Genomic DNA, 26,952 nt, shown 5'->3' on the forward strand with positions numbered 1-26,952 from the left:
TAATGTGAGCTCTTATGTAACTTGATCACAATGCTGTGTCTTGTTCAAGAGAGGGCATTTGGCGAATGTGGAAACCATTTTGAAAAGTATGACAGAAAGGACTTGTCTAGACTAGTACAGCAATGTACCTGTTCTGTGGATCAACAGCTCGACGCGTAACAATGACCTACACTACCGGTCAAAAGTTTTAGAACACCTACTCATTCAAGGGTTTTTCTTTATTTTTACTATTTTCTACATTGTAGAATAATAGTGAAGACATCAAAACTATGAAATAAAACATATGGAATAATGTACTAACGAAAAAGTGTTAAACAAATCAAAATATATTTTACATCTGAGATTCTTCAAATAGCCACCCTTTGCCTTGACAACATATAAAAGAAACAATGAACACGAAACACAAACAATGCACCGACATGAAAACAGAGTCAATAACACCTGATGAAAGAACCAAGGGGAGTGACAGATATAGGGAAGATAATCAAGGAGGTGATGGATCCAGGTGAGTGTCATGAGGTGCGCGAGACGATGGTGACAGGTGTGCAGGATAATCAGCAGCCTGATGACCTAGAGGCCAGAGAGGGAGTATACGTGGACAGCTGTAACGTAACAAAATGTGGAAAAAGTCGAAGGGTCTGAATACTTTCAGAATGCACTATATAGCTATGGCTGGAAAATTTAAGGAATTCAGATTTTGAGAGAAAATACAACTGTTTATCATGGCTTTTCAAGACAATTATGCTGGCATACGTGAAACAGTGTATGTGAATTAACGCTTGCTACTCTCGCAGGCAAATTTCATGCTTTTGACCGACGTTTTCCGGTGTGATTTGGGATTCAGTCAACGACATCATTTCAAAAAGGGGTGAAAACAAAAAGGTTTCAGCTAACTTCATCACACCACACCACTCCTAAGTGAACCATCTCGATCAGTGGGTGGCAGGTGTTTTTTTCTCTCCTTCTACCTCCCTCTATCTCCCCACCCCCCTAACAGCTCCATACCAAGGCCACTCCCTCTGTCTACAGGCCTTCAAGGCATCTACTTGTACAGAGCAGGGGAAAAAACAGCTGGGTGACTTGTCTGCAGGGTATGTCATAGTCAACAATACAATGCCGACCGCTGGGGCTGATGTACTTGTTGAGACAAGTTATCTCGTGAAGTAATGTTTACTGTGCTCTCTGCATATGAGGTTTGTACATTCAGAGGTACAACTCCTGTTCTTTTGTCCTTGGCAATTCATTCGATTTAATAGCAGTCCACAAAACTGGTTGCCCAAGCTTCAATGTAATTATAAGGCAATAGCAAACAAAAACAGCATAGGCCCATACTCTGGCCCTAGATTAACCAATGTTGTACACCCTATGCTATATCTAACTATTGTATCGCAGACCTTGGAGACTTAATTAAAAGTCATGATGTACAATGAAAATGACTAAAATGAAGATTGTCAAATGGAGATACATTTATGTAAGACTAGCTTCATCCAACCAATAGATGGCCACTATGCTAGGTTGGCTTAAGGATAGCCACCCCTCATGCTGTGTAGCAGGACGTGCTGTGGTCAGGTCAGGGGACCTCGTGGGGAAGAGGGGCCTCTGATTTACTGCCCTGACAGTGACCCCGGTCAAGGTGCTCACATTTACTAATGGGGCCCTTGGGACCACAGAGAAAGGCCTTCAGACAATCACCTCCGAGGTAACTAGCGGACATTCATTGCTTCTCTAAACTGCAGTGCACCCTTAAGCACAGAGCATCCATTTCCTGCCACTAATTGCAGCACAACCTGTTTAAATTAAGCTCCAAGATGGAGTCCAAGTTCACACAGATTGGGGGCATAAGCAAAGCAAATGAATTAAGTTGAAAGACAAAAAGAAACAAAAACAGGGGCAGGAACACTAATTTCCATTGACGCCATGTCATGCACAGGAAATTCCAAATTAGGATGTGGTGAAATTTTACTATCCCAATAACCTGAAAATAACTTCAGCCTAAAGCTACCAACTTCGATCCTGTGTGCATGAGAAGGACATTAACAATGGGGCTAGAGAAAGTGTGTATGTCCTCAACATATGTGACCCTAATCTCTAGTGGACAGACTACGTAAACATAAATGTTACCGTAGATCTGTCATGACACAATGTGATGCATGAGACAACTAGCACCATTAGTTCCGTTACTTTGGACAAATCACGATTTCGCAGGTGTTAGTATCTTTCGAATTTCGGAAGGGGAGGGGACATTTTGCCCATAGACTTGTCCCTAACTTGCAAAGAGAGAGGCTGAAGCACTTCGTTCTGGTTCTCTCTTCTCTTAACAAGTATGGACCCAGATATTAATAGAGTGTCTGACCAATTACGCAAGACTTTAGATCTGGGTTAACCGAGATTACTGTGACCATAACAGACAGTTGGAATGAGAAAGAGTGCTTTAGGACTACAACACCAGCCACAGAAACAAATAATTTCCTCATAGCACTCAGACTTTTCACTTTTCACTAGCTCATACAAATAGCACGTGGATAGGTCAATGAAATCTAGAACCATTTATTTTCAAAGGTGCAGTCCCCCACGTCGCATATGTTGGATCAGTTTCCCACAATTCCCACTACTCAACAAAGTGGCAACAAAGTGGCAGTGCAAATAGCAGGTGCAAAGAGCGACTGCCTGTTGGAGCCACAAGGCAGGGTCAGACATGTTGCTGTTATTGTTAGACCTGTTTTTGTGCTATGGGGAGTGGAAAAAAGAGCCTCTCTTCTTTAGTAAACACTGCTGTGATGAAGCTGATGAACTGTGTCTTCTGCGCTGCCTGAAGCCTAAAACCCCAAACAGCAAGCAATGCAGATGTAGAAGCACAGTGGTTAGGAAAAACTCCCTAGATCATATTCCTGTCTATAATAATGTTCGGAACAGCGCAAATGGAATGGCATCAACCACATGGAAACCATGTGTTTGATGTATTTGATATCGTTCCACTGATTCCGCTCCAGCCATTACCACAAGCCCGTTCTCCCCAATTAAGGTGCCACCAACCTTCTGTGCTGTCTATGTGTATGTATGCAACCAGCAGAATCTTAATCTCTCTTATTTCTAAGAAGCTGAAACATGAAAAGACACCAACATTTACATTTTACAGTACATTTTTGTAATTTAGCAGAGATTTGGGGTTTTTGCCCTAGCACTTCACAGTTGATTCAAATAATCAAAGGCTTGATGATGAGTTGGTTATTTGAATCAGCCGTGTAGTGTTAGGGGAGGAAAATAAATATGCACCCAGGGGGGCCCCAGGACCAAGTTTGGGAAACCCTGATTTGGCCAACACTCTTACCCAGAGCAACTAGGGTTAAGTGCCTTGCTCAACGGTACATCAACAGATTTTTAATTTAGTAAACTCAGGGATTCGAACCAGCAGCCTTTCAGTTACTGGCCCAAAGCGGTTAACCGTTAGACTACCTGCTTGTGTTAAACTTGAGTTAAAACACCCACACACTATCTACCCTCACTTTGTCTTGTAACCATGTTTTCCAGTAAGCATGCCAGTAAACCCTGGGCATCCTGGCACTTGACACAACCGAGCTGAAGAACAGCTGTTGCCCGTGCTTACTGGGGGTACCTCTGAGCATGCAGCGTGCATGCTGAATTGGCCCATGCCATGTTCAGGCATACCAAACCTGTGCCATCCCTTAATGAATCAGCCAGTGACATTGGAGGTGACCCTGGGACAGAGCATCGCTGCTGTGCACACACAGCCATTGCATCCATTTGGCAGTCAAACATGACCTGTGCAAATACCACCAAGAGGGTCACAGGGTCGACATCCAGCTACGTGGTATGTTTGATCAGAGGTGGTGTGGGATCCAAAAGGGGCGCCAGATTAGTTTCAGAAATGCCTTTTTTTTATATTTTGCTATTTAGCTGGTCTATACTTAGAAATGAATTGGTCAAATGCATATTTCCTAATAATTACTTTGTGGCCTCCTGAGTGGCGCAGTGGTCTAAGGCATTGCCTCGCAGTGCTAGTTATGCTACTAGAGATCCTGGTTTGAGTCCAGGCTCTGTTGCTGTTACCGGGAGACTGGCGCAAAATTGACCCAGTGTTGTCCGGGTTAGGGCAGGGTTTGGCCGGTGGGGATGTCCTTGTCCCATCGCGCTCTCGCGAATTCCTGTGGAGGGCCGGGTGCAGTGCATGCTGACACGGTTGCCAGGTGTACAGTGTTTCCTCTGACACATTGGTGCGTCTAACTTCCGGGTTAAGCGGGCATTGTGTCAAGAAGCAGTGCGGTTGGGTTCTGTTTTAGAGGAAGCACTGCTTTTGACCTTTGCCTCTCCAGGGTCCGTACAGGAGTTGCAGCGATGGGACAAGACTGTAACTACCAATTGGATACCACGAAATTGGGGAGAGAAAAAATTACTTTGTGCCATCTTACCAGGAAACGCGTTATGTCTTTTTTCAAAACCCTCCATAGATGCATTGGGTCAACATTTCTTTAACCGTTGAGCATCAAAAAGACAAGAGGTCACTCAAAATGCACATGCACTTTCTGTAATGATTTCAGACTTTGTATGGCTTTTATACAAAAAGTTGTAATCACTATTATGAATCATAATTATTCTTAGCTAAGGTGTATGAGGTGATGGCATGTAAGGACAGAGAAGGGCAGGCTGACATGCACGTTCTGCTGAGGCACATGGCATAGTAAGCTGTGTGAAAGAAGGGTGGTATGGTACTATATTATTCATATTAAGATGTTGCACCGTTTTGGTATTTTGCAACGTTATAAGTATCGTTGTGTTTCTTTTTACATAATTGTATGCAACGTCATGTCAGTACTCCCAGAGTTTTGACAAGTATTGCGAATATGAATTCACTCTAATCCTCACATTTCCTATGTTAAAAACTGAAAAGATATCCTATACGGTTAAATTTGGATTATTCTTTTCACCTCTACAAGGTGTCGAAAGTGTTCGACAAGGATGCTGGCCCATGTTGACTCCAATGCTTCCCACAGTTGTGTCAAGTTGTATGGACGTCCTTTGGGTGGTGGACCATTCTTGATACACACAGGAAACTGTTGAGCGTGAAACACTCAGCAGCGTTGCAATTCTTAACACAAACCGGTACGCCTGTCACCTACTACCATGCCCCGTTCAAAGGCACTTAGATATTTTGTCTTACCCATTCACCCTCTGAATGGCACACATACACAATCCATGTCTCAAAGCTTAAAAATCCTTCTTTAACGTGTCTCCTCCCCTTCATCTACAATTATTGAAGTAGATATAACAAGTGACATCAATAAGGAATCATAGCTTTCACCTGAATCCACCTGGTCAGTCTATGTCATGGAAAGAGCAGGTGTTCTTAATGTTTTGTACACTCTGTATGTACTGTACATATTCTGTGACCTAGGTTACATCTTTAAAGAACGGAGCATGTTACATGCCTCACATATGGACTTTAGTAGGAGGTGCATAAGAGGTTACAAAAGCAAATCTGAGAGGAAGTTTGGCACAATGAACTCATAAAGAAGCAGCGGTCAAACGTTGAAGAGCGTGCCTCTGAGGTGGGTTCCTATACACCGGGGACCGTTCCCGTCCAAGATAGACAGCATCTGCTGAGCCCTCACAGGAAATCCTTTCTCTATCCACTGCTGCTTGGGAGGTGCCGAATACGCAGCAGTCGTATTAAATATTTCTCGTCTCTCGGGATGAAGGGAAAACCAGTCCTGGCTTGAATGTGATGTGGTATTTAGACTGAGGATAGAGCAGTGGGACAACCACGGATGCAGCCCCTCGGCCTCTTCCGAATTTTTGTAAACATTGGCATGGATTACTGCTACAAGAGGGCAGAAGTGTGTTTTTCCATGCATGACCCTCCAATTTACACTATGCAAATAATCAATTTACCGGTACTCAGGGGCGAAAATCTGATATCAACTTTGGAGGGGACAATTACATTAAATTTTCTCAAGAGCAATTCCTGAGGGGGACACCAAAAGTAGTGCTGTAACACAGCCTACATTGTAATATGGTAAATGTATATTGAGGAACCAAAGAAATAAGGTGTTTGCCATACTCCTAACTACCGGTACCAAAACTACACAACTAATCACAACAGCAATACCATTGCCTTTAACAAATCTTAGTTCAGTCACCAGTTTAAGTTGAGAGTGGGGGTATCCATGGCATTTTCCAATTATGTTCCTATTTTACAAGTAAAAAAAATTGAGAACCTTTCATAATGTTGCCAAACAAAGACTCAACAAACTTACCTGAGACTCCCTGTCTCTGCCAGTCTGTCCCTGCATATCTGTCCCCAACTCTGCTGTCTGTGTGCCATCTGTTGCCTGCTCTGCCTAATGACATCATTGTGAAACATTTCCATTAGAATTTCATTTCTTTCTTATGAACATTTTATCAACTAGTCTTTGAGATATTAGGCTACTAGGGTTCTTACTTTGCGTTTTGGTGTACTGAAAAATACTCTGATGTCCGTCTTTTATTTTTCTGCAATTTTTCTACCTGGCTGGCTACACACACACACAGTGTGTAGGTTATTTACAGTAGGAGATGGGCTTCTATCATCTTATCTTTTATCATTCTATTTGGGCTTCGGTCTAAAAGGTAGCTAGCAAATGTGAAACGGATTAAAATGACAAGAGTTGACAGCTGTATGAGTTCACCATTTACACAACATATGCTGCAACCTTTTGTAATTTTAATAGTTTGTTTCATATTGGCTGGCTTCCAACAATAGCTGAATTTGCAAAGCTAGCGAGCACCAATTCCGTTTCAGTGGTGTTTACTATAATCTTTGCTACCCGGGTTAAATAAAGGTGAAATAAAATAAATAAATAAAAGTTCACTTGCGACAATTTAGCTTTTGCAACGAGACCATTAAATATATTTAAAACAATGGTAGAAGAGAGTGTAGTTCTGTTCAGTTTGGACTTCAGTTTATCGCTAACCTTATCACAGGGACTTTGAAGCACTAATTTACATCATCTGCATGCTGATCTTGGAATAAATTGACAATAGCAAAGATTCCATCTTTGACCAGGCCACATAAATGGAATAGGTACTAGCTAGCTTAATAGTTAATATTGCGTGCTAGCTCTGCATATTCAGCTAGTGTGTGTGCGCGATTGACTGGATTAACCTCACGTCAGTTACGTTCATTGAGTGCCTTTCAGACAGTAGACACGACCCCTCTGTTACCTTGCCAACTAAGGACCTGGCAGTGGATCAAACCATTGTGAGGCAAAGGGTGGGGGGGTCGCAATCGTTTGAAACTTAAAAACGCGCTATTAAGTGTCTATAATCAGCACAATTGCTTTCATTGCGTATTATTAATATTATTTAAATTACATAGTTATGTTTCAGTGATATATTGGGGGGGACAAATCATATTTTTCCCAGGATGGGGGGGTTGTGTCCTGTGTATTGAACACTGCGATGTTTAACAGTGAGAACGGCAGAATGGTGAACTTACTAAATGAAATGAGAGTTTGACTGTGTGATAATAGGTTGCTTCTTGTGTAAATATTTTCTGTCTGGATTTCTGCCGGTACTAAAATATCCCCAATTAGCTCTGCACGTTTGTATCAGTAATAATAATTGATTGCATTTATATAGCTCCTTTCCACCTACAGTAGGTTCTCAAAGCGGTTTGCAAAGTAAGGTAGGAAACTCACCTCTTCCACCACCAATGTCTAGCACCCATTTGGGTGATGCACGGCAACCATTTTGTGCCATAACACTCACCACACATCAGCTATCAAGGTGGAGAGGAGAGGAGTGATATACGCCAATGACTAAGGCTGCGTTTACACAGGCAGCCCAATTCTGATCTTTTCTTTCACTAATTGGTATTTTGACCAATCAGATCAGCTCTGAAAAATAACTTATGTGAAAATATCTGATGTGCTTGGTCAAAAGACCAATTAGGGGGGAAATGATCAGAATTGGGCTGCCTGTGTAAATGTTTTTGTATTCCCAGCACCACAAAATGAGCACTGACTCACCAGAACGTCATGTGCCATTTGAACCTGAACAACAGTTTTGTAATCTTAGGATGTTTTTCATTTACAAAATGAACAAATGAGATCATCCATCGATCCTATACTAGACAACAAAATAATAAAATGATTGGGTAGTTATCCCATCAACAATTATGTGTAGACATTTTCCGTTCGCACAAAAAGCTTATTTCTCTAAAATTTGGTTCACAAATTTGTTTATATCCCTGTTAGTGAGCATTTCTCCTTTGCCAAGATAATCCATCCACCTGACAGGTGTGACATATCAAGAAGCTGGTTAAACAGCATGATCATTACACAGGTGCACAAGGCCAATAAAAGGCCACTTTAAATTGTGCAGTTCTGTCACACAACACAATGCCACAGATGTCTCAGGTTTTGAAGGAGTGTGCAATTGGCACGCTGACTGCAGGAATGTCCACCAGAGCAGTTGCCAGATAATTTTATGTTAATTTATCTACCATAAACTGCCTCTAACATCATTGAATGCAGAGCCACTGCAAGTACTGAGGAAGATGTTACGTCTTGTCGTCACTGTCACGTCCTGACCTGAGAGAGACGTTTTTCTCTGTTTGGTTAGGTCAGGGTGTGACATGGGGTGGGCATTCTATGTGTTATATTTCTATGTTTTTTATTTATTTGTGTTGAGCCGAGTATGGTTCCTAATCAGAAGCAGCTGTCTATCGTTGTCTCTGATTAGGAATCATACTTAGGCAGCCCTTTTCCCCCTCCTTCTGTGTGGGATCTTGTTTTTGTACAGCTCAGTAAGCCTGCAGAGTGTGAAGTTTGTTTTTCGTTGTTTATTATTTTGATTTAGTGTTCTGAGTTACAATAAAGATTAATATGAGCACTTACCATACTGCACCTTGTTCTACTCCTTTCGACAACGAGCGTCACAGTCACGAGACAAACATACGGGTTACTGCCAAATTAAAGTAAACATATGAGTAAATGAGGGATACAAAGTATATTGAAAGCAGGTACTTCCACATAGGTATGGTTCCTGAGTTAATTAAGCAATTAACATCCCATCATGCTTTGGATAATGTATATAAATGCCCAGTGGCCCATTATTTTGGCTACCATGGCTAGAAGAGACTGACTCTGAAACAGGGGTCTCAAAGGAGCATAGGGGTTTAAAGGGTATGTATGTCTCAGTCACCAGATCTCAAACCAATTGAACACTTATTTGAGATTCTGGAGTGGCACCTGAGACAGTGTTTTCCAACACCATCAACAAAACAACAAATGATGGAATTTCTTATGGAAGAATGTTGTCGCATCTCTTCGATAGAGACACTAGTAGAATCTATGCCAAGGCGCATTGAAGTGGTGCAGCGGTCTAAGGCACTGCATCTCAGTGCTTGAGGTGTCACTACAGACCCTGGTTCGATTCCAGGCTGTATCACAACCGGCCGTGATTGGGAGTCCCATAGGGTTTGGCCGGGGTAGGCCGTCATTGTAAATAAGTATTTGTTCTTAACTGACTTCCCTAGTTAAATACTGGTTAAATAAAAAATGGAAGCTGTTCTGGCGGCTTGTGGTGGCCCAATGCCCTATTAAGACACTTTATGTTGGTGTTTCCTTTATTTTTTGGAGCTTTCTGTATATTTAGCTACATACCTAGGTAGGACACTTCCTGACAATACAGCATTAGTCATCTGACAGAAATTAGGAGGATGAATCCAATGGAGTGATTCCATCCATTGAATATCAATTCATTTCTTTAGTTACTCAATTCTAATATAAGATGTTATTTTTGAACAGTTTGTCCAGTGTACATTATAAGGGAAAAAAAGACATATGTGTAAAAATGTAGAAACAAATAAAGACAATCTCATATCCATGGAAACCGGGTTCCACCATTTCAACATTCATTGTGAGCATGTGGTTTCCATCCTTCCCTATATGTGAATGACTGTTGGACTTCAGTGGGCCATACAGATGTTCTGCATTTAGAATCTAGGTAAAAGGTCGGCATGCTGAGAGAGCGGCCATTTTGGAATTGAATAAGCAGCTGTAGGTGTGGTTCCGGTGATGATCAGTCACAGACGGCTGGAAGGCGCCAGATTCCCATAGCCTCCAGCATCATTGACTTTTCTTAGTTAAAACCCCTGTTTAGCCAGTCTCCTAGGAATGTCCTGCATATAACTATTGACAGAGAATACTGAGTCCTTCCTTCCTTGGTTTATATTTTGTATGCTGGTTCTCTTCCATAATGTAAATAACACTGAAATAAAAATAATCTTGTTTGGTTAGGGACAACAATGTTAAAGAGTATGGTGATTCTTCATGGAAACAACTTAATCATTACACTCTGAGTCACTTATGATAAAAACAGGGCTTGAGGTATTAATTCAAAGTACATGTTTCATTGTGGAATGGTAATTACACTGTAGTAACATACTGACATTTCCAAGACAAGAAAGGTTGACTTATTGCAGCTGTCTTTTGTGTCATTCCTCTCTCAATCACTGCCAAAAATATATTGTACCCATGGGGATTAAACATCCCCAAATAAGAAACTCTAAATATAGGCAATATAGTAACATCTGTAAAACATATTTAAAGCCAACATTTAACATTGACTGAATAACCCTTATGTGATTAGAACATTCTGTGGTTCATGACACAGTCCGTCAGTCACACTTTCAGTGAAACACTAGCATAACTACATGTTCAAACAGTAAGTAGTGGGCACCTTCCTCTCCCATCTGGCTTCCAGAAAACCTGCCGTTTCTCAGACATCAGCAGGCCCAGTCATGGCTTGGTTTGCATGCTCCAGCAGGAAGAGAGTGGAAGGCTTGGGGACCCTTCCAGTCCCCTAAAGCAACGCTGTCTTTTACACCCCCAAATTCCAAGGGCCCCTCCTCACTCCATCGGTAATGTCCCAGAAGCACATGCACATTCCTTCCATTTAAAATCAGTAACCAGTGAGTATTTTAGTTCAATTTGTGTTAACATTATTCAATATTACTGGTCCTGAGATACAGTATGACTGCACATTTGTGGATAGGCTTCAATGTTCTTTCTTACATGTTCCTGCCACAGACAAATAATTGTCAGCTTTTCCAGCTCTTCAAAAGCCTTCAGCAACACATCTGTTTCCATTCAACTAGTCTCTGTCAGTTACTCTGACCTTATACATGTTATTTGATAAGTAATTTGGCTTAGGCAAGTCGTACAAAAGCAAACTGTTTTACAAAGGTTCTAATTTAGAGTAAATCTATATCCTTCCTAAGACTGGGCAACAAAATACTGTTTTTGTATAAAAATGATTGTTCTTTGGCTGACTTCATAAACTCCCTGATCCTTAATCAAACTAATGGGTGTTTGTTACATTTCAGCAGCGTTAGTAATGATTTATAGTTCAACTGCAGTGATTTTCCCAGCCAAGCACAGTAAGAAGTCTGCTGGTTACCTTTCACCTACTTAGCCTCCGGTGCAGACCAGAGAGGGTTAACTCCTTTTCTTTGTGGTCTTGCCCCAGGTCATGAATCGCCTACGTGCTCCCCGTGCTCTCCGTGCTTCCCAGCACGGGTGTTACATCTGAATGTTGGGAATTGCCTTAACTTGGGCATTTTCTATGCATGAACTTTCCCCTAATTCTCACACTGCTCCTACCTCACAGCAAGTCTAACAGAGGAGCACCTCAGGCCAAATCATACAGCACGTTCCTCCTGACGTCCAACACAGTGCCAGTGACTTCACACAACCGCAACCGGCTTTCATTTATCCCAGCCATACAATTAGGCTGGCTCAAATAGCTTTTTCTCCGATTGTGTTTTCTCTGTACTGGCTTCAATACAAATCTAGACTTGAAATGATATTCAGTTTATTAAGAAGTTCAGTCAGGTACATAATTATTGGCAAAACCTTTACAAAGGCCCCAGTACCAGTGGAAGCAAAGTAGCCCCATAACATCAAAGATCCACCACCATATTTTACCATATGAGGTATGCTGCATATGCTTCTGTTTTTCAACGCCAAACCCTCCACTGGTGTCTGTGGCCAAAGATATCTATTTTCATGTCATTTGACCACAGCACTGCCTGGAGTTTGATAAGCGGCATTGGCACTTGGATTGGAACCGGTACTATGGTCAGATTACATGAAAATATATATTTTTTAGCATACAATATAGCTCAGTATTTGTATTATACATGTTTTTCTCATCTTTATCAAGGGTGCCAATAATTATAGACCTGACTGGACTTCATTTAACTAAGTACAATCAGTTATTTTTCTTTATGGAGGACGCAATACAGAATGTTTATTCACACACTGGACATATTTTGTCAAATTATTAGCTATGCACATTTATATGCAATGTAACATTTTGAGCTATTAAAGCCTTGTGTAAATGAATGCGGCCCACTGATTTATCAAAAACCCTTTATCATGCTGAGACCAAGGTCTCTTTTACAGAAGAGCGCTGTAATTAAATAAATATTCACCAAAATATACACATCAATGCGCTACAAAAAGCAAAACAGAGCTACAAAACACAATCATAGAAAACAAACACATTCTTCAGTAAAAAGGTCCTCAATAAGTCATAATAAATATTTGGGCATCTGGATTGACAAAAAGTTAATTTTCATGTTATGAATTGTGCTAAAAAACTAGGTGCTAAAAAACTAAGGTGCTAAAAAACTAAAAGCAGAATTAACTAACTCAGTGGAGATCGAAGGGATCTCCAGAGTTAAGCATCCCTGACTCAGTGGAGATCGAAGGGATCTCCAGAGTTATCCTTCCCTGACTCAGTGGAGATCAAAGGGATCTCCGGAGTTATCCTTCCCTGACTCAGTGGAGATCGAAGGGATCTCCGGAGTTATCCTTCCCTGACTCAGTGGAGATCGAAGGGATCTCCAGAGTCATCCTTCCCTGACTCAGTGGAGATCGAAGGGATCTCCAGAGTCAGCCATCCCTGACTCAGTGGAGATTGAAGGGATCTCCAGAGTCGTCCATCCCTGACTCAGTGGAGATCGAAGGGATCTCCAGAGTCAGCCATCCCTGACTCAGTGGAGATCGAAGGGATCTCCAGAGTTGTCCTTCCCTGACTCAGTGGAGATCGAAGGGATCTCCAGAGTTATCTATCCCTGACTCAGTGGAGATTGAAGGGATCTCCAGAGTCATCCATCCCTGACTCAGTGGAGATCGAAGGGATCTCCAGAGTCATCCATCCCTGACTCAGTGGAGATCGAAGGGATCTCCAGAGTCATCCATCCCTGACTCAGTGGAGATCGAAGGGATCTCCAGAGTCATCCATCCCTGACTCAGTGGAGATCAAAGGGATCTCCAGAGTTATCCTTCCCTGACTCAGTGGAGATCGAAGGGATCTCCAGAGTCAGCCATCCCTGACTCAGTGGAGATCGAAGGGATCTCCAGAGTTGTCCTTCCCTGACTCAGTGGAGATCGAAGGGATCTCCAGAGTTATCTATCCCTGACTCAGTGGAGATTGAAGGGATCTCCAGAGTTAAGCATCCCTGACTCAGTGGAGATCGAAGGGATCTCCAGAGTTATCCTTCCCTGACTCAGTGGAGATCGAAGGTATCTCCAGACTTCTCTTTCCCTGACTCAGTGGAGATCGAAAGGATCTCCAGAGTAGTCCTTCCCTGACTCAGTGGAGTTCGAAGGGATCTCCAGAGTTATCCTTCCCTGACTCAGTGGAGATCGAAGGGATCTCCAGAGTTATCCTTCCCTGACTCAGTGGAGATTGAAGGGATCTCCAGAGTTAAACATCCCTGACTCAGTGGAGATTAAAGGGATCTCCAGAGTCATCCATCCCTGACTCAGTGGAGATCGAAGGGATCTCCAGAGTCATCCATCCCTGACTCAGTGGAGATCGAAGGGATCTCCAGAGTCATCCATCCCTGACTCAGTGGAAATCGAAGGGATCTCCAGAGTCATCCATCCCTGACTCAGTGGAGATCAAAGGGATCTCCAGAGTTATCCTTCCCTGACTCAGTGGAGATCGAAGGGATCTCCAGAGTCAGCCATCCCTGACTCAGTGGAGATCGAAGGGATCTCCAGAGTTGTCCTTCCCTGACTCAGTGGAGATCGAAGGGATCTCCAGAGTTATCTATCCCTGACTCAGTGGAGATTGAAGGGATCTCCAGAGATAAGCATCCCTGACTCAGTGGAGATCGAAGGGATCTCCAGAGTTAAGCATCCCTGACTCAGTGGAGATCGAAGGGATCTCCAGAGTTAAGCATCCCTGACTCAGTGGAGATCGAAGGGATCTCCAGAGTTATCCTTCCCTGACTCAGTGGAGATCGAAGGGATCTCCAGAGTCAGCCAACCCTGACTCAGTGGAGATCGAAGGGATCTCCAGAGTTGTCCTTCCCTGACTCAGTGGAGATTGAAGGGATCTCCAAAGTTATCTATCCCTGACTCAGTGGAGATTGAAGGGATCTCCAGAGTTAAGCATCCCTGACTCAGTGGAGATCGAAGGGATCTCCAGAGTCATCCATCCCTGACTCAGTGGAGATCGAAGGGATCTCCAGAGTTAAGCATCCCTGACTCAGTGGAGATCGAAGGGATCTCCAGAGTTATCCTTCCCTGACTCAGTGGAGATCGAAGGTATCTCCAGAGTTCTCTTTCCCTGACTCAGTGGAGATCGAAGGGATCTCCAGAGTTATCCTTCCCTGACTCAGTGGAGATTGAAGGGATCTCCAGAGATAAGCATCCCTGACTCAGTGGAGATCGAAGGGATCTCCAGAGTTAAGCATCCCTGACTCAGTGGAGATCGAAGGGATCTCCAGAGTTATCCTTCCCTGACTCAGTGGAGATCGAAGGGATCTCCAGAGTCAGCCAACCCTGACTCAGTGGAGATCGAAGGGATCTCCAGAGTTGTCCTTCCCTGACTCAGTGGAGATTGAAGGGATCTCCAAAGTTATCTATCCCTGACTCAGTGGAGATTGAAGGGATCTCCAGAGTTAAGCATCCCTGACTCAGTGGAGATCGAAGGGATCTCCAGAGTCATCCATCCCTGACTCAGTGGAGATCGAAGGGAACTCCAGAGTTAAGCATCCCTGACTCAGTGGAGATCGAAGGGATCTCCAGAGTTATCCTTCCCTGACTCAGTGGAGATCGAAGGTATCTCCAGAGTTCTCTTTCCCTGACTCAGTGGAGATCGAAGGGATCTCCAGAGTTATCCTTCCCTGACTCAGTGGAGATTGAAGGGATCTCCAGAGTTATCCTTCCCTGACTCAGTGGAGATTGAAGGGATCTCCAGAGTTAAACATCCCTGACTCAGTGGAGATCGAAGGGATCTCCGGAGTTATCCTTCCCTGACTCAGTGGAGATCGAAGGGATCTCCAGAGTCATCCTTCCCTGACTCAGTGGAGATCGAAGGGATCTCCAGAGTCAGCCATCCCTGACTCAGTGGAGATCGAAGGGATCTCCAGAGTCATCCATCCCTGACTCAGTGGAGATCGAAGGGATCTCCAGAGTCATCCATCCCTGACTCAGTGGAGATCGAAGGGATCTCCAGAGTCATCCATCCCTGACTCAGTGGAGATCAAAGGGATCTCCAGAGTTATCCTTCCCTGACTCAGTGGAGATCGAAGGGATCTCCAGAGTCAGCCATCCCTGACTCAGTGGAGATCGAAGGGATCTCCAGAGTTGTCCTTCCCTGACTCAGTGGAGATCGAAGGGATCTCCAGAGTTATCTATCCCTGACTCAGTGGAGATTGAAGGGATCTCCAGAGTTAAGCATCCCTGACTCAGTGGAGATCGAAGGGATCTCCAGAGTTAAGCATCCCTGACTCAGTGGAGATCGAAGGGATCTCCAGAGTTATCCTTCCCTGACTCAGTGGAGATCGAAGGGATCTCCAGAGTCAGCCAACCCTGACTCAGTGGAGATCGAAGGGATCTCCAGAGTTGTCCTTCCCTGACTCAGTGGAGATTGAAGGGATCTCCAAAGTTATCTATCCCTGACTCAGTGGAGATCGAAAGGATCTCCAGAGTAGTCCTTCCCTGACTCAGTGGAGATCGAAGGGATCTCCAGAGTTATCCTTCCCTGACTCAGTGGAGATCGAAGGGATCTCCAGAGTTATCCTTCCCTGACTCAGTGGAGATTGAAGGGATCTCCAGAGTTAAACATCCCTGACTCAGTGGAGATCGAAGGGATCTCCAGAGTTATCCTTCCCTGACTCAGTGGAGATCGAAGGTATCTCCAGAGTTCTCTTTCCCTGACTCAGTGGAGATCGAAAGGATCTCCAGAGTAGTCCTTCCCTGACTCAGTGGAGATCGAAGGGATCTCCAGAGTTATCCTTCCCTGACTCAGTGGAGATCGAAGGGATCTCTATAGAGTTATCTTCTTCGGGATTGGTGGGTCCCCTGTGGGACAGTTGAGCTAACGTAGGCTAATGCGATTAGCATGAGGTTGTAAGTAACAAGAACATTTCCCAGGACATAGACATATCTGATATTGGCAGAAAGCTTAAATTCTTGCTAATCTAACTGCACTGTCCAGTTTACAGTAGCTGTTACAGTGAAAGAATACCATTCTATTGTTTGAGAAAAGTGCACAGTTTTGAACATGAAAAGTTATTAATAAACAAATTAGGCACATTTGGGCGGTCTTGATACAACATTTTGAACAGAAATGCAATGGTTCATTGGATAAGTCTGAAACGTGGCACATACACTGCTGCCATCTAGTAGCCAAAATCTAAATTGCACATGGGCTGGAATAATACATTATGGTCTTTCTCTTGCATTTCAAAGATGATGGTACAAAAAATACAAAAAAACATTAGTTTTTTTCTTTGTATTATCTTTTACCAGATCTAATGTGCTATATTCTCCTACATTCCTTTCACATTTCCACAAACGGTACCTAGAATATGCATATCCTTGCTACAGGGCCTGAGCTACAGGCAGTTAGATTTGGGTATGTCATTTTAGGCGAAATTTGATTAAAAGGGGCCAATCCTTAAAGGAAGCCCATTTTAATTCTTAACTAACTCATCAATATTCTTTTTGAAACATAGCTTTTCGTCAATCCAGATGCCAAAATATTTATAAGCAGGGGCACGATCAATGTGGGCACCATCCAATGTACATACACATAAATAATCTGATTTTTAAGCGTTTCGGAAAATAACATACACTTAGCTTTACCTGTAATAACTACCTAACCTCTTTATAGAAAGTAATGGTAACTTGTGTCATTTGTATATTATGTTCAAGTCACACCATAACATTGTCATAATATTATCACACCATAACATTATCGCAGCATTTTCACACTAACGTTATCGTAATATTATCCCTCTGCGCCGTTATCCTATCATTATCGCAACGTTGTCGCGTCATAGCGTTGTCATAACATTATCACAACATTATCGCGCTGTGGCGTTGCCGCAGCATTATCGCGCCATGCCGTTATCACAGCATTGTCACACCGTAATGTTATCATAGCATTATCACACCATAACAATAATATTATCAACAGCAAAGTAACAGGTATCAATCAGCATAGGCTTTCCTCTCTTGTTTGAAGTGATATCAACCATTTCTTTGTTACGTCATCATGTTTATCACACAAAGTGTGTTAATCCATCCTTTACCATACAGCTGTGTGATTCTCAATGGGTACTGAATGATAGAAACAGTATAGTGATAGTAGAAACATTATGGTGACAGTAGAAAGATCTGTTTGCACATAAAGCTGTCTTTTATTGTACAGCTGTGCATGTCAATGTGCAATAATTTGACTGAAATCTCTTTGTTTACTGTATTTTACAGGTAGTGATGAAATTGGCTTCATTGTTACATCACATGCTCCCCTCTCTTGCCTTTGCTTGACATAAAGAGTTAACTGAGCGGGGGAGAAACCTGAGAGCAGCTCTCCCCCCTCTGCTCGGCCAGCCAATCAGATCAGCCAGTTGAAGGGCTCTGAAAGTATAAAACCAAAGTGCTCAGCACAGAGAGGTAGGATCTTGAGCTCAAGCAACGAACTGGGAAGAGAAGGGTGCTTCTGCAAACCACCTGACAAAAAAACGACCAAAGAACCCGAGCCAACGAACAAACAAAGGAAAGCAGGCAACAATGAAGACAACACTAGCAACCCTGACTCTGTGCCTGGTCATTCTGATGGCCACCGGCAACCCCTTCGAGAGGAGAGGAGGCTCGGCCACCAGCAGGAAGGAGAAGAGGATGCAGTATGCAGCGTGGGACGACGTGAATGTGATCGCCCATGGCCTGCTCCAGCTAGGCCAAGGCCTCAAGGAGCATGTGGACAAAACCAAGGGCCAGATGAGGGACATCACTGCCAAGCTGAAGGTCTTCAACGGCACTGCAGCGGACCTGGGCAAGGAGAGCCAGAGGCTGCAGGCGGAGGGCGAGGTGTTGAAGGCCAAGGCCCGGGGGCTGGAGGACATGGAGGTCCAGGTGCTCAACGAGACGGCCGAGCTGAGGGAGAAGACAGAGGAGATGCAGCAGGAGAGGAAGAGGGTGGATGAGAGGATGAACAAGCTGGAGGAGAAGATGGATGGCATGCTGCAGGGAGAGGGGCTGCCCGACATGAACATGGGCAACGCAGGCAACTACAGCGATGCACGCATCATTCAGGTAAGGAGGGAATCCATGACTCTATTTGGTCATTCATTGTGTTTGGAAAATAAGCTATGATACAATTGTGCATTTGGTGTGAAGGAAGGGAAGCAAATGACTTGAGCTAGAAAGTGATTAAGCTAACTGATGCATGTCTCCCCCTTTGTGAGTTTACTTCTCTGCAGTTGCCATTGTATCCATTAATTTCTGATCACTACAATTCTGATTGCTTCAGTTGTATGAAGGCATTACCAAATAATGCTTTTTTAGTGAGCAGCCTGGCATACTCATTTACTATTAATTTACTGCGATAACATGACAAAACACCACAGCAAATAGATTAATTGATTAACATTAAGTAATGTGTAATACAGTAGGCTACTAGTATTATACTTTCTCCTACATTAGTCATGCATAATAGTTTAGCAAATGGCCCATTAGCTGATGTTCAGAGGAACAACTGGAGGGGGACAATAGATGCACTTTGATGGACAAGAACAGTTGGTCTGGGATTATTTACATTGACTCAAAGGGATTTAAAGATATTCAGCCTAAAGCACTGTCTGAAGGCATGCCAGTAGGTGTGTTTATTGTGCTGGAGTGCGTGGACTACGTGCTAAACGTTGGCCAGACAAAGGAACTGCACGCATTCGTTTCAGAATGTGTGAATGATTTTTAAACCATGATATTTTGAACATAGCCCAGTTGAGGAAAATGTCACTCTTGATTTAAAGATCACGTGGAGCTGCTATAGCACCTGAAAAGTAAAACATATAATTTCTTGTTCTGACATTGACTTTTTTGTGGGATGGAAACCCCCGCGTTATTATGTAACCAAACTACCGGGTTGGACATGACAAAAGCTGTTGAATGTGCTCGGATAGGCTATGTGAAATGCGGCCCCATTCAAAGTACAAGCACATAGTGGTCTAACGTTACGTTATATGTTATAGTCTAAAAACACAGATCACAATATCGGCTTTGGTGGTGGGCTATTCCTAAGTTATAAGAAACCTAGGCTACTTAAAATGATGTCACAGGAGAAAGACTAACAGGGTACCTGTCTGTTTTCTTTCAGTGGATGCTGGAAGCTCAGAATAAACGTATTGATGACCTGGTCAACAGAATCCAACTCCAGCAAGATAAACTTGAAAAGCAGAACGTGCGCATCAGGACCCTGCAACACCAGGTATGAAACATTCTGTGAATATCACTGACCCATGTATAATTATGTAAACAATTCATGAGGCTATTATGTATTATGAATTATTTAAAACGTCGTTTTCCTTGCTCACTCAGATTCAGCTGAAAAAAGAGAGACCAGCATTCAGGCGGAAACCAGAAGAGGCCGTTCAAAATGGCAGCATTGAGCAGCGCGACTCACCCATCGGTAAGTAAAGCCAAGCTTCATGTCAAATCCGCTGTTTAAATTGACGCCCAGACAAATACTGATCTCCCATGCCATCTCCTTTGAGACAGTAAGAGGCTTAAAACATCAAGTTTAACTGGACTTCCCTCTAAATGACGTGAAGAATTGACTGTAATTATCAGTTAATTGCCCGCGCGCATCTATCCGCCAAGGCCCGCGAAACATGACGCACATGTGATTGGCCATGCCAATTAATGCACTTACCAATGACTGAACATGTACATTACTTGTCTGAAGGAACGGTTTCATTGGGTTCACAGAAAATATAATATATTCACAGTATAAAGAAAAAGATCACAGTGGGAAGTGGCAATGAAGTTAGGTTACACACTGTCTTACGTAATGCAGTAGTACAGTAATTGTAAAAGTGATCATGATGTCCTCAACCTACACCCAAACCAGACAGCTGTTAACATCTGAACTGTACTACTGTGGCCAGCTCATAATGTGGGTTTTCATCAGTGCTGTATGGAGCTTGATCATGGCCAAGTAGGGAAAAGGATTTCTGGCAATGGAACAATGATTAACTCATGGCAAGTTCCTGTTTAGTGCTTTAGCTAGGGTATGGTCTCACTAAAAAGTCAACATTGAGGGATATGAATGAATCAATTGGCCTTTACAGGATATGTGAGTCATGTTTTAACTCTGAATGTGACCTATGCGAACCATGTCACTTTATGGAAGTTGGTCAGATATGTGATTGACCTACTCAGAGTTGATTGAAAAAGAAAGTAACATTGTTATACATACCATTTCAGTATATTTCCTGTTAAACAAGTAAATTATCGCTCTCTCAATCAAAAGCAACATGACTTGTGGTTCTATCTAAATACTGGGTTTTACACTATTTCCCACTGTCTGATAGCCACTGAGGGAGTAGGTGAAAGGTGAACCTACAGGCCCAGAATTGTGAGATGCAGTCACCCAGCAGAACACAATGAGTCGTCTCACAGCAAATTCTGACGTCAGCAGGATTTCAGAAATTCTGTAAAAGAAACAAGTTATCTGGCTGAACTCCAATTGGGTAATAGTTCAGCTGTCTCGGACTGTGTTAACTCAGGGTCACAGCCCAGCACAGGGGGATAACTCACAAATCTGATGGAGCTTGGGGCGGAGGAGGGGGAATTTTGGCAAATTTAGAACCTAAAAGGGTTGTTCGGCTGTCCCCATAGGAGAACCCTCTGAAGAACCCTTTTTGGTTCCAGGAGAACCTTTTTGGTTCCAGGGAGAACCCTTTTGATTCCAGGTAGAACCCTTTTGAGTTCCATGTAGAACCCTTTACACAGAGGGTTCTACATAGAACCCAAAAGAGTTCTACCTGGAACATTAAAGGTTTTTCTATAGGGACAGCCGAAGAACCCTTTTGGAACCCTTTTTATTAAGAGTGTATGTTCCTCAGATTAGGTCATTTGGCCCAGAGCCAGAAAAAGTCATGAAAGAATTCAAGGAAAAGGAGGCGGTTTAATTTAGTCTGGTGAACTTTGTACACACATCCTTTGTTGTTTTGAAGGCACTGACTGCATACCTCCTTGCTCCTTCCAGCCCTCCCATTTTTCCCTCTCGTCATAAAACAGTGGTACATCCCTCAAGAATGTGCAACCTTTCCCCCAGATCTATCAGAGTAGTCAAAAGTCTCTCTTCTCCCCTCCTCCATCCCTCCTTCCCCGCTCCCCATCCCTGTAGACCCCTGCTTCTCCGGCCGTAGATAAATGAGAAGTGTGCCAAAGTTGAGAGGAACCCCTGACCCCAAGGCAAACTGCGACCACAACCACGCACCGCTAATCAATAGAGTTCATGCTTCGCCCCGAAAGGGTTATTTCAGAAGAGTGATGCATTGGGGTCCCGTGGTCTGCTCTTATGTTTGTTCAATATCAACCAAGTCAAATCAATATCAATCAAACCAAAACCAATATCGATTGATTGGCTCCAATTCAATTAAAATATTTATTTAGGCGATTGGTGCTGATAAAGAGCATCATAGCCGATGAACGTATGCAGTATCTATCAAGTCGGCATCATATAAACTTGAACCCTTTTCTGGAAAACATTAAGGGTGTGCACCATCTCATGCCTCATCAGGCACATGACAGCCACTGGGCCCCCCATACCTTTTGTTAATGCTGTTTCTATCTCATTCTACCTCATGAGCACAGCAACCAATCGCTACTAAGCTCTCTTTTGTTCCGGGCAGGTCAGACTAGACAACACTAACTCTTAAGCTTTGCTAGGTTTACAATTACTAATAAACCCACTTCAAGATAAGGCCTCTTTATGTGCAAACATTCAGCATTCACAGACCTGGAGAGCTACAATGAAGAAGCCAATGATAGGGATCCCAGATAGGGAAACCAGATGTATCCTGATTCCTGAACATCTGACCTAGTTATTAAGTGAAAGGTAAACATGTTATGCAATAATGTCCCTACAAAATAATATTTTAAAAACAGTCATATTTGACTACTTCTGCTTGGACCCACCCAACCCCCACTTCCATACACACAAGTGTGAATTCCCTCAGTAGAAAACAAGTAGAGTTGTCAGAGGCAGGGTGGACTTTTGCCCCATAGCTCACAAACAAGCTCTATGTTGGCTGCTGTTCAAGGCGCTTGAGATAAGAAACCAGAGTTTTTGTTTTCTAGTTGAATGAGTCATTTATAAATAGAATATTTGTGCCAGCGAAGGGGAAAGGCCAAGGCACTGTTAGAACACAGACCTTGACGACGTATACTGATACTGTCTTGAGATACGACGTGTGGGAGAACAGTTTGTGAACCGTGTTGTGTTTTTGTCTTTGTTTTTTTCAGAGATGGCCTCAGAATGCCATGAGCTGTTCCTGAGAGGCGAGACGGCCAGCGGAGTGTACACCATTCAGCCATTAAACTCCCAATCCTTTGAAGTCTTCTGCGAAATGACAACCGGTAAGTGGAGTTAGCCAGGATTTTGGCTCACTGTATAAGGTTACCCTATAGCTTAGTTTATGAACATATTGTATCCATACATGTATGACAGTTGGCGGTAGTAAAAAAAAGACTAATCCCACTGCTCTTTCTCTTTCCTCTCTACAGAAGGTGGCTGGACTGTGATCCAGAGGCGCCAGGATGGCTCAGTTGACTTTGACCAGCTATGGCAGGCCTACCAGAGCGGCTTTGGCAGTCTGAATGGTAAATATATCCTCTGTTGTCTTTTATCATCTCCCTCAATAAATTCCTCTGGAGCTAGCTAGCGTGGTCACACCGAGGTTCGGACAGTACCACCCACATCCACAGCATAGAACAGTACAGCGCAGAGCTCTTGACCCGAAACCTCCCAGTTCAGTTTGATTAACAAGCAGTGATACTAACACTAAAACAGGATTGTAGATATCAAGATCGAGGGATCAGATGGATCTTGATATGGCAGGTTTGGCATAAACAACCATCTAATCTCCAGCTTTAATGTCCCTGGTGGCTTTAGGTGCCAGAAGTGACCAAATCGCATGGTCTATTCCTGTTAAATTAGATTAAGTGATTACCAGCCCTGTTACGATCAGATCCTTTAAATTAACGAAGACACTGAGATATCTGGACACATGTATGCAGACTTTGCACATGCTACCACAGTCACTGATCAGGTTTTAACTCCTTTGATCTCTCTCTCTCTCTCTCTAGGTGAGTTCTGGCTTGGTCTTGAGAAGATGAGCGCCGTGGCTAAAGACACAGACTACATCCTCAAGGTTAAGTTCTCCGACTGGAGAGGTGATTCTGAGACCATCCAGTACCCCATCCGTCTGGGCGGGGAGGAGAGCCACTACGCCCTCCACATCCAAGAGACCTCCAACGGCAACCTGGAGAGCGCCCTGGCTACCGAGGCCTCCGGCCTGCCCTTCTCCACCCGCGACCAAGACAATGACCAGAAGAGCGACACCAACTGCGCCAAACACCTCTCTGGTACGTCTCCTCTTTTTCAAAGTTCAAAGTTACTATTTGGTTGAATTCTATCTAAGATTTATCTCTCAATAACTCAAATTGGGAATGTAGCACCAATGCCAATCTAACCAGATGTTTGCTCTCTTTCTCCAGGTGGCTGGTGGTTCAGCAACTGTGGACGTTCCAACCTGAACGGCCGCTACTTCATGAGCCCTCCTCCCAAGCAGAGGCATCAGAGGAAGCAGGGGGTCTTCTGGAAGACCTGGCGTGGCCACTACTATCCCCTGAAGACCACCATCATGATGATCGCCCCCGCTGTGATCGAGAACAAGTCATAGAGGAGAGACACTCAGCATTCTGGCAAATTTTCTCCTCTTGAACTGAAACACTGTTAGAGGTGGTTAGCTGATGAATTGGGTAAGCTACACAGTCAGTCCTGGCTTCACCCAGTGAGACTTCAACAGAGCCAAGGCCATTATCAAAACCAAAATAACTCGTACTTGAATGGGCTCCATGTTTCCAATTCTCTGTTTTTCAAAAGTCTTACAGTCTCTCAGCTAGATACACAACCGAACAATGAATAAATGTATCTTTAAGATGTTAAGAAGTACATGTACATGTGAATCTAGCAGTGGAAAGTTAGCAAGGGTGTTTCACCACAGCTGTGGTATGAGCTCACTCTTAATCACTGTTTAAAGCAACGCTGGGCCTCTCAGACGGCATCAATGAATGGAACAGAATGAGGCGAGTTCCAACGTGTTTTGTGTTGCAAGAAACCAAGCATTTTCCACGTTAAGACCTATCTGACAGTGGTTTCTGAATGCAAGAGCTCTCCCAGAGTTTTAACAGGATTTCTAGCTAGAGCAAAGTTTTGTCAGAATGAACACTGTAGTTGTACCAGTGGGGCTGCTCTAGAGAGTTTCTTAATCCGATTGTATGGACCAAATGGTGACTGAAACAATTTGTTGTTTTTCCACATGAAAGTAATGCCATTAGCTATCCAAAGGCATTATGTAAAGAAATAATCACTGTAAACTATAATTACAGAATTACAGGATGTAATGAGATAGAACGTGTGTGAAGTATTTTTCAACAATGGTGGTTTCATTGTCTAAATTTAAAGTTATTCTATGTAGCAAACATCAATCCAGCTTCTGTACAATGTAACACTACATTTCCTGCAGTTTTATTTTGAATCAAAGTAAGCTCACGCTCCACTGTTGTGTTCTCGTGGAGATCTTTTACCCTTCAGTCACATTGACTGTCCTTAAAATGACCAGAGTCATCTATTTCTGTCTAGTGTATGATGAATGAATGTCGACTGTCTCTTCAGAACCTTGACTGTAACTTGTTGTAAAATTCTATAGTGTTCTTGTTGATGACTTGAGTTTTTTTATTTATAAGTTGTAAAGAATCGTTATATATTTCTGCTATCGCCTGTTTGTAATTTATATTGTCTGTTTCATGTTTTCCAGTTGTGTAAAATTGCTGTTTTTTTAAGAGAAAATAAACTGATCTTTGGCATGAACCAGCCAATGAAAATGATCTTTGGCGTGAACCAGCCAATGAAAATTATCTTTGGCATGAAACAGACAATTCTCTGTCTGATCTCTGATCAAACACACTGATGCAACTGGAAATACAATCCAGAAGTGAGCCAATGACCAGAATTGAGTATCAAATCCCTTACAAAAAGACCACATGAAGAAATCACGTGGTTGTCGGACACGTGAAATATATAAATATATATTTTTTTTAACGGACATGTGTGAAGATTCACATGTAGTGTTTTTCCCTCGTGAATTTTTTTTCCCCTCCCCTTTTCACATGTTTATCTATCACCACTTCCAGCTACATCTAGTCCCCCATCCTGGGACCGACCTTGCAATATGTTACTTTTGAGTTTGTGTTTTGCTTTTAATATCATTATTTTTGTTTGCTATAAGAATTTTGTTCTTGACTGCAGAAGTTTTGCTTGATATTAATGCAACAAAAGTAGCTCACTCACTAAAGGATTGCACGATATAATAACACTATTACTCTATTCATGGGGCAATAAGGAGTTGCTACATCAATTTTTGGACTCATAAACTAATGATTTGTACCCATTGATTCTTGAAGAATATAACTTATAAAACAAATGCCTCATGAGCTCGTATCCCATCAGAACCCAGAATATAAGCTTGTTTTATTCCAACGTTTGTAAACAAAGTAAATGTAAACAAACACTATCATGCCTCAAAACATGGTTACAACTATAACTGTGATATAATGGATGGTCAGTCGTTACATCCATAGCTCTGTCTATTCATCTGAGAGAGGTTACATTTCTCATTCATCGACAGAACTATGGATGCTAACACTGACCATGCATGATATAGAAATTATACTTTTAATCATGTTTTTAGGCAATACAGTGGTTGTTTAAATTTACTTTGTTTACAAACATTGGAGTAAAACAAGCTTATATTGTCGCTTCTGATGGAATACGACAGTTGAACTAAGCACGAGGCAGCAGGAGTGGTAGAGATACTCTCAATGATCGGCTATGAAAAGCCAACTGACATTTAGTCTTGAGGTGCTGACTTGTTGCACCCTCGACAACTACTGTGATTATTATTATTTGACCATGCTGGTCATTTATGAACATTTGAACATCTTGGCCATGTTCTGTTATATTCTCCACCCGGCACAGCCAGAAGAGGACTGGCCACCCCTCATAGCCTGGTTCCTCTCTAGGTTTCTTCCTAGGTTTTGGTTTTTCCTAGCCACCGTGCTTCTACACCTGCATTGCTTGCTGTTTGGGGTTTTAGACAGGGTTTCTGTACAGCACTTTGAGATATCAGCTGATGTAAGAAGGGCTATATAAATACATTTGATTTGATTAATGGGTACGTGTCACAAGCATCAGAATGACTAGACCAAGGTGCAGCGTGGAATATGTTCATCTTGAGTTTTAATGAAAGAAATGAACACATACAAATTAAAGAAAAATGACAGCAGACAGTTCCGT

General features: G+C 42.8%; 1 protein-coding gene across 1 annotated transcript; it reads left to right on the forward strand.

The window, feature by feature from the left end:
* The first annotated feature begins 18,076 nt into the window (after window positions 1-18,076).
* On the forward strand, window positions 18,077-25,467 carry angl4 (Angiopoietin-related protein 4). Its single transcript, NM_001139941.1, is given in 7 exon segments — window positions 18,077-18,623; window positions 19,684-19,794; window positions 19,905-19,995; window positions 22,839-22,952; window positions 23,100-23,195; window positions 23,682-23,960; window positions 24,093-25,467. Coding segments are annotated over 7 exon segments (1,398 nt in total). The 5' UTR covers window positions 18,077-18,101; the 3' UTR covers window positions 24,278-25,467.
* The last annotated feature ends 1,485 nt before the right edge of the window (window positions 25,468-26,952 follow it).

Source organism: Salmo salar, chromosome 03 (genome assembly GCF_965601325.2).
Source record: "Salmo salar chromosome 03, fSalSal1, whole genome shotgun sequence".
NCBI lineage: Eukaryota > Metazoa > Chordata > Actinopteri > Salmoniformes > Salmonidae > Salmo > Salmo salar.